Source organism: Phoca vitulina, unplaced genomic scaffold (assembly GCF_004348235.1).
Source record: "Phoca vitulina isolate PV1807 unplaced genomic scaffold, GSC_HSeal_1.0 scaffold2, whole genome shotgun sequence".
Classification (NCBI taxonomy): domain Eukaryota; kingdom Metazoa; phylum Chordata; class Mammalia; order Carnivora; family Phocidae; genus Phoca; species Phoca vitulina.
The window spans coordinates 89,506,613-89,514,738 of NW_022589705.1; the positions used below are offsets into that span (position 1 = coordinate 89,506,613).

At 52.4% G+C, this 8,126-nt stretch overlaps 1 protein-coding gene across 1 annotated transcript; it reads right to left on the reverse strand.

The window, feature by feature from the left end:
- Nucleotides 1–4,559: 4,559 nt before the first annotated feature.
- On the reverse strand, nt 4,560–6,602 carry SRARP (steroid receptor associated and regulated protein). Its single transcript, XM_032418443.1, has 2 exons — nt 6,464–6,602; nt 4,560–5,344 (listed from the first exon to the last, which is right to left on the reverse strand). The coding sequence occupies exons 1-2, from the start codon at nt 6,495–6,497 to the stop codon at nt 4,917–4,919; spliced, it is 462 nt and encodes a 153-aa protein (XP_032274334.1). The 5' UTR covers nt 6,498–6,602; the 3' UTR covers nt 4,560–4,916.
- Between the last annotated feature and the right edge of the window lie 1,524 nt (nt 6,603–8,126).

Consider the following 8,126-nt stretch of genomic DNA (forward strand, 5'->3'; position numbering starts at 1 on the left):
CTGATGGAATCCATTGCCAGGGTTGTTTTGTGATGTGTGTAAAGGGCTTGGCACGTGGTAGCTGACTGGAGCTCACATATGCCATGCTCTGAAAATGCCCAGTAGGGCTCAGCTACTGTGACTTCGTTTAGATTTGGATCCCAACATCTCCAGCTTCACGCACACTGTGGCTCCCTCGAGGCCAAGACTCAGGCTGGAGGGGCAGGAGAGCCCTGGCGGCTGCTGTCTCCTCTCCATCAAAAGCAGGTAGGCAGAGCTACAAGGCCCCCTGGCCTCTCAGAAGATCCCGTCTGGGCCCTGGAGGTGGAGGTGGGGGGAGAGAAGCCTCCGGAAGCTTTAGTTTCCTTCATCCCATAAACAAAGATCAGGCACCACCCTCCCAGGGCTGCTATGAGGAACCAGAGAGAGATGGTGTTTTAGTATAAGCTTAATAAATGCTAAACTCTTGTTAAAACTGTGCTTGTTTTCTGAACAAGGAAAGCCAAGCTTCTACCCATGGGGCGCTGCCCTCAGACAGCAGAGGGTCCTGAGGGGCATGGTGCCTGAAGTCTGCAGGGATGGTGCCCAAGGCAGGAGGCTCCGCGCAGAGTGGGGAGTGATATTTACAGTCAGCACAGCTGGGCCGGTCCCCAGCTCTGAGGCCCTCCACGGCCTGGACCCGGGGACAATCTTTCATGGGAGTCTGGGGGTTACTAGACCGGGTGTGGGACCTCTGGGCACAAAGCAGGGCTGCGGGCCCTAGGAGCCCCAGAGGAGAGGACAAGACAGCAAATCTGTACCTTCCTTCCATCCTTCCTTGTCCTTCCCTCCCTCCCCTCCTTTTTTAAAAATGTAATTTATTTATTTTTTTTTTAAGATTTATTTAGGGGCACCTGGTGGCTCAGTCGGTTGTGTCTGCCTTCAGCTTGGGTCCTGATCTCAGGGTCCTGGGATCGAGTCCCTCATCGGGCTCCCTGCTCAGTGAGGAGTCTGCTTCTCCCTCTTCCTCTGCCCCTCCCCCCACTCATGTGCACTCTCTCTCTCTCAAATTAAAAAAATCTTAAAAAATAGACTTATTTATTTATTTTGCAGGGGAGAGAGAGAGAGAGAATGAGACAGGGAGAGGCAGAGGGAGAGGGAGAGAGAATCCCAAGCAGACTCCCTGCTGAAAGCAGATCTGGAGCTTGGTCTCACAACCCTGAGATCGTGACCTGAGCCGAAACCAAGAGCCGGATGCTCAATCGACTGAGCCACCCAGGCACCCATCTCCCCTCCTTCTCACACAATTCTCGACCACATGCTATCATGTATAGACATTTTAAGGCACTGGGGACACAGTCCTGATGAAGCATGTCTGCCAAGCTGGAAACACATTCACTTACTCACACTTTAACTCACTGGTTCAATAAAGTCTTTCATTTATTTATTGATTCATTCCCTTAACAGAATTTTGTTGAGTTCCTTCAGTATGGATGGTAGGCAAAGCTCTGAAGTCAAACTACCTTAATTTCAACCCTGGTTCTGCCACTTGCTAGCTGTGTGACCTTGGGCCAGTTGCTTTCCCTACCTGAGCCCCAGTTTCCACATCTGTAAAATGGGATAGTGCCTCACAGGATTGTGGGTAGAGAGACTAATTGAGCTCTCTCCTCCACCTGTGAGTTCCATCTCAATGAGGGCCCTGCTCACCTGTTTAGCCCCACACCCCCTCTGCACACTGTCAGGCCCTAGGCTGGTTCCTCGTAAAACCATTTGCCCATTGAAAAAATGTGAACACAGCGCCAGCCACATGGCTCAGGGTCATGATGCCGTGGCTTACAGGTGTGTATTCACGCTGCCTGGGGTTTGGATTTGGGCTCCGCCTCTTTCCTCATCTGCAAAATGGCAGGAAAAGTCGTACCCATCTCTCTGGTCTGGTATGAGAGGAACAGAGGTGGTGTGTGGTGCATATGAAAATATACATAGTCATGGGGCACCTGGCTGGCTCTGTCAGAGAGCAGATGACTCTTGATCTCAGGATTGTGAGTTCGAGCCCCATGCTGGGTGTAGAGTACTAAAAAATAAATAAATTAAAAAATATATATATATATATATACACACACATATATACATGTAGTCATTATCGGGACGAAGGGGGTGTTGGTTAGAATGAAGTTTGGCTTCTGGAAACACGGACCCCACTGGGTGGCCGGCTCAGGACTCTGGCTTCTTGCCCAGCTGTTGCCTACCCTCCCAGCTGGCCTGGACAATGTGCCCTCCAGTCTGATGATGGGGCGACACCTGCTGTTACAAAGCTGGAAGTGCAGCCACAGCCCCACCCTCTTCCCTGAGGGCCTCCAACTCCCTTTGCAGCTGCGTCTTTGGGCTCTTCCAGGCCAGGGATTCTCAACCGGCGAAGCGGGGAGGAGGGGCAGATATCATCCAGATTACTCTGTCGCTACCTCTCTAGACGAAGTCGCCACCCCTCTTTGTCTGGATTAGGGCGCAGCCTCCTAAGCTTCCCACCCCCCTCCTGCGCCCCCACCCATGACTTCTGGTCCCAGCACAAGAGCCAGGGAAAGTTTTGTTTTGTTTTTAAGTAGGCTCTATGCCCACCTGGGGCTTGAACTCACGACCCCAAGATCAAGAGTCACATACTCAGGGCGCTCGGCTGGCTCAGTAGAAAGAACATACAACTCTTGACCTCGGGGTCTTCAGTTCAAGCCCCGTGATGGGTGTGGAGATTACTTAAATAAATAAACAAACAAATAAATAAATAAATTTTTAAAAAGTCACATGCTCTACCCACTGAGCCAGCCAGGCGCCCCCTACAGGAACTTTTTTTAAAGGTAGGTCTGGGCATGTCACTGCTCACAATTTCCAACAGAACCTGTCTTAAAATAAAATCTAAAGGCCTCACATGATGAGGTCCCTGCCACTCCTCTGGCCACTGTTCCGTGTACACATGCACGTGTTGTCTTCCTCCAGCTGGAGAATAAGCTCCTTTAGGGCAGAGCCTTGTCTGTCTTATCACTGCTCCAGCTGAGGGTCTAGCCCAGAGCCTGTCACACAGTGGGTGCCCAATAAATACTGAGTGAATGAATGAATACTCCAGCCAGACTGAATGACGCTGGTCCTTCTTCCTGGAACACTCCCCACCCCTGTTCCCTTGCCTTTGTGTGGCTCACTCACTGGTCACACCTTAGTCTAGACATCACTTCCCGTGGGAAGCCCTCCCTGATCTCCTCTCCCCAGAGTGGGCTGGACACCCTCCTCCAGCCCCAGCCTTATTCTGTACGCCCTTACTGTTGCACTTATCAGATGCTGTGGTAATAGTCATCTTCCTTTCTTGTCTCCCCCACCAGGCTGTGAGCTCCCGGAGGACTGTTATGGCTGTTCTCTCTGGATCCCCTCTGCCTAGGAGAGATTCTGCTGGGACGAGAAGCCACCGGCCCTAGGATTGGGAGCAACCTGAGCACCAGGCTTGCCTGGGGTCTGATTGGATCTGTACCAGTCTGGGGGGCCTGAGTGCCTCCCTCAGCTCCGTGTACCTCCGTTCCCTAATCTGAGCTTCCTCACCCAGGCACATCCTCACAGGATGTCTCTTCCCTGGCACGGAACAAACGGCCAACACACCTTAGCTACTAGGGTTTGTAGGAAACTAGTTGAATAGTCATTGAATAAATACGTGAACATTCGGCAATTTTGGTTTTTAGAGAGGGAATGGGGCAGAGGCAGAGGGAGGGAGAGAATCTGAAGCAGACTCCCCGCTGAGCATGGAGCCCGAAGACACGGGGTTCAATCTCAAGACCCTGAGATCGAGACCTGAACCGAAATCGAGAGTCAGACACTTTACTGACTGAGCCACCCAGGCGCTCCGAACATTCAGCAATTTTAACGAGAAAGCCTTGAGACACACTTCCTCAGCTGAGTTGATGTAGCATTCCGCACAACGCCGTGCATCTTAGACCTGCACACACCCTCACATGCACGCCAGTGACCCCCTTCCCACTGGGTAACATGACTGCCCCGGGAGGCAGGGACCGCCTTGTCTCCCTAGGGGTGCATGAGCCTGGCATGCAGCAGCTGCTCAGGAAATAAGAGCTCTTATTTGTATCTGTTCAAACATGACTCCCCATTACCTTCCTGAGCACATCCCCCACCCCACGCCCAGGCCCTCTTGAGAAGCAGTTCCCCTTATTTCCTATTTTGGATCGCCAGGCCCCACCTGGGCCCCCGGAATTTCCCCACCCGGTGTCCGGACCTCCCACAGACCCGCACACTTGCACGAAAGCCAGGATGGCAGCAGACAACTCGCTGGCCCTGCCCGTTGCACTGGGGCATCCTCACCCTGCTCGGGTTGGCCCCTGATTTTCACAGTGCTGGCTCCTTCTCGTCTTCGAGATCATACTTTGTTACCCACTCAGAGGCCTTTCCCACCCACCGTGTCAGAAAAGCTCTTTGCCCCCCATCACCCCCCATCCCAGCACCCAATTTCAGTTCCTACACGGCACTCATTCCATCATTGTTCAAAATCATCTTTATTTATTTGTTTACTTATTTAACCCTTCCCCTCACCCCCACCCACCGCCCCGAGGATAAGCTCCAAGAATGCTGTGGTCTCTTCCCTAGTACTTTGCAGAGCCTGGAATGCAGAAGATGCTCCGTTAGGATTTGCTGTAGGAATGAATTAGTCTCTTTCCATGCATAGGTGCCTTATCCTGCTTCTAGTGAAAGGTGAACAAAGATAAGGAGGAGGAAGGAGGAGACCTTTGAGTGTGTACTTAGTGGCTGTTTCAGATGTCCTTGATCTGATCCAATGCTCTTCCTTGGCTCAGGCACAAAGACTTCTGCTTGGTGGGGAAAGAGGGCTGGGCTTCGGGAACTGCAGCCCCCACCCCCCACCCCGAGCTCTCGAGCCTGCTGTGCCAACCCCCTCCTCCAGGGCCAGGCTCTTCCTGTTACTCTGCCTGCCCACAGACACAGGAGGAGAGGGCTTTGAGCGAGCCGATGACCGTGCCCCAAGCTGAAGATCTTGAGGGCACAGTCTTCAAGGGGTTCCCCTTGGCTTCGGGAGCCTCTTGGGGGACACGTGGACCGACCGGGGAGGAAGCGGGGGCCACCGTCCCACTGCGGGGTGGCAGGGTCCCCCCGGCGTGGGCCAGGTGTCCCCCACCCAGAGGGGCCCCCTGAGTCAGGTGGGGCCGGTTTTCTCCACAGAACAAGATATAGGTCTTCATTGGAGGAGTGACAGGTCCTGGATGGGGACCGGGGGCTCGGGGCGGCACTGGGGGTGCCACCAGGGAGAGCTGTTTGCCACGAGCACAGTCGATGACAAAAGTGAGGTGAGCGGTGGGGATGGCCTTCTGATGGCAGGCCGGCTTCCCACCTGGAAGGAAGGAGAAGACCAAAGGTTTGCATTAGCACAGTCCAGTGTGGTTCCATTCCCTCACTTCTTCCTTCCCTCCGCGAGGGTCTCACTGCCCAATTGGTTGACACCCAAAGACCAGAAGAGTGGGGTCTAAGAGCATGGATTTCAGCATCAGGGAGACATGAGTTGAAATCCAAGCTTTCGGGGTGCCTGGGTGCTCAGTCGTTAAGCGTCTGCCTTCAGCTCGGGTCGGGATCCCAGAGTCCTGGGATCGAGCCCTGCGTCGGGCTCCCTGCTCCGTGGGAAGCCTGCTTCTCCCTCTCCCACTCCCCCTGCTTGTGCTCCCTCTCTTGCTGTGTCTCTCTCTATCAAATAAATAAATAAAATCTTAAAAAAAAATTAAATTGAAATTCTTATTTAAAAAAAAAGAAATCCTGGCTTTCCCCTACTCAGCCGTCTGCCTTCTGGAGCAGAGCCCCGGGCATCAGAGCTTCTGTGCGTAGGAACTTCCCCTGCAGACTCTGGTGCGCCGGTGGGGTGGGGGGTGAGGCTCTGCATTGTTAACAAGCTCCCAGGGAATGCCCGTGCTGCTGGTCCACGGACACACTGTTGAAGTAATGAGGTCCTCGAACAAGGGGAAGGTCCTGCCACCTTTTACAGACGAGGACACTGAGGCCCGGCTTGTGCAAATGGTGGTCCTCAGGGAGCACCATGCTGCTCTCCCCTCCCCCCCACAACCTCGTCCCTAGCCTTGGAGCCCACCAGTAGTGCCCGGGGCTGTCTGTCCTGGGCATCCCTGCAGTCTTACTTTTGTACCCTCCCGACCCAGCTCAGGGAGAAGCCATGAGCCAATCGACTTGTCAATGAAGCGGCTCCATGTGAATCCAGAGCCCGGACTCTTAAACAGTGAACTTCATGAGTTACCCAGATAGCAAATTCTCTTCACTGTGGGCTCTTCCTCACGACACAGGCTCAGAAGGAAGCTCGTGTTCTGGTAGGTTTGTTAACACGGGGAATCAGCAAAGCCCACCACGCATGGCTTGAGAATCCCGGCAGCTCCAGGGAGGGTGTGTGCCCTCCCCAGGCCCACCTCGGCGGGTCTTTCTGTGGTGCTGAGGCCCCTCTGCCACCTCTTACCCGAGCTGGTCTCCAGATCTGTCTCAAGGCCCATGACTCTGGGGCTGGCTTGTTGGTCGCTGGGGTCTTCCGAGGGGGGGGGGGGTCACAGCTGCTGCCACAGTGGAGAACTTCTAGCTCTGGGAGGAGGAGAACTTCTCAGCAGCCTCTTCCAGGATGTAGCTCCCCACCCAAGGACCAGACCTTTTATATTTACCAGACCAGATCCGGATCTGCTGAGTGAATTCCACCAGGAGCCACAGGAACTGGCCTGGGGCAGCTAGCAGATTGCTTTGATCCACAGGGTTATGTCAACAGAATTGTTGTCAGGTCACTGGGAGGCTGTTCTACCAAACAGATCCTATTTCTTTCCACTGCAGCTGCTTCCTACCTGTTCTTTGCCTTAGCCTGTCCAGACTTCAACAAGAAAATGGACTTCTCAAAGTCCTGGATGCTGGGAAATTCAAATTAAGATGTCCACAGATTCCGTGTTTGGTGAGGAGTCACTTACGGGTTCAGAGATGGCTGTCTTTCTGGCAGGGTCCTCATGCGGCAGAATGGGCAGGGGCCCTGTCTGGAGTCTCTTATCTGGGCACTAGCCTCATCATGAGGACTCCACCCTCATGATCTAATCACCCCCCAAAGACTCCACCTCCAAATCCCATCACCCCCGGGATTCAGTTTCAGAATATGAATTTGGGGAGGACACATTCAGTCAACAGCATCCTTTAAATCAACTGACTGTTTTTATTGGAAAAAACATATATACTTTATTATCATTTTTTAAGGGGAGTATAGTTGACGTACAGTATTATATTAGTTTCAGGTGTATGACATAGACATAATGATTTGACATTTACACATAGTAGGAAATGCTCACCATGGCCAGTGTAGTTACCATCTGTCACCATACAAAAATATTACAATATTATCAACTACATTCCCCATTCCCATACTGTAGTTTTCATCTTTATGACTTCTTCATTTTATTTTAAAATTATTATTTTAAGATTTTGTTTATTTATTTTAGCAAGAGAGAGCATGCGAGTGGGGGGAGGAGCAGAGGGAGAGGGACAAGCAGACTCTGCACTGAGCACAGAGTCTGATGCAGGGCTCCATCTCACCACCCTGAGATCACGACCTGAGCTGAAATCAAGAGTCAGCCGCTCAACCAACTGAGCCACCCAGATGCCCCGACTTATTCATTTTAAAACTGGAAGTTTGTACCTCCTTTGTTTTATTTTTTTTATTTTTTTATTTTTTAAAGATTTTATTTATTTATTTGAGACAGAGAGAATGAGAGAGAGAGAGCACATGAGAGGGGGGAGGGTCAGAGGGAGAAGCAGGCTCCCCGCCGAGCAGGGAGCCCGATGTGGGACTCGATCCAGGGACTCCAGGATCATGACCTGAGCCGAAGGCAGTCGCTTAACCAACTGAGCCACCCAGGCGCCCCACCTCCTTTGTTTTAAATTAAAGATTTTATTTTTGGGGTGCCTGGGTGGCTCAGTCGGTTAAGCGTCTGCCTTCGGCTCAGGTCATGATCCCAGGTCCTGGGATCTAGTCCCGCATCCAGCTTCTTGCTCAGCGGGGAGCCTGCTTCTCCCTGTCCCTCTGCCTGCCGCTCCCCCTGTTTGTGCTTGCTGTCTATCTCTGTGTCAAATATGTAAGTAAAATCTTTAACAAA

Excerpts from the sequence above, each read along its gene's own strand:
- SRARP (XM_032418443.1), bottom strand. The coding sequence starts at position 6,497 with ATGGGCCTTGAGACAGATCTGGAGACCAGCTCGG. Across the intron at positions 5,345-6,463 it reads AGATCTGGAGACCAGCTCGG|GTGGGAAGCCGGCCTGCCAT; the intron begins GTAAGAGGTGGC and ends CCTTCCTTCCAG.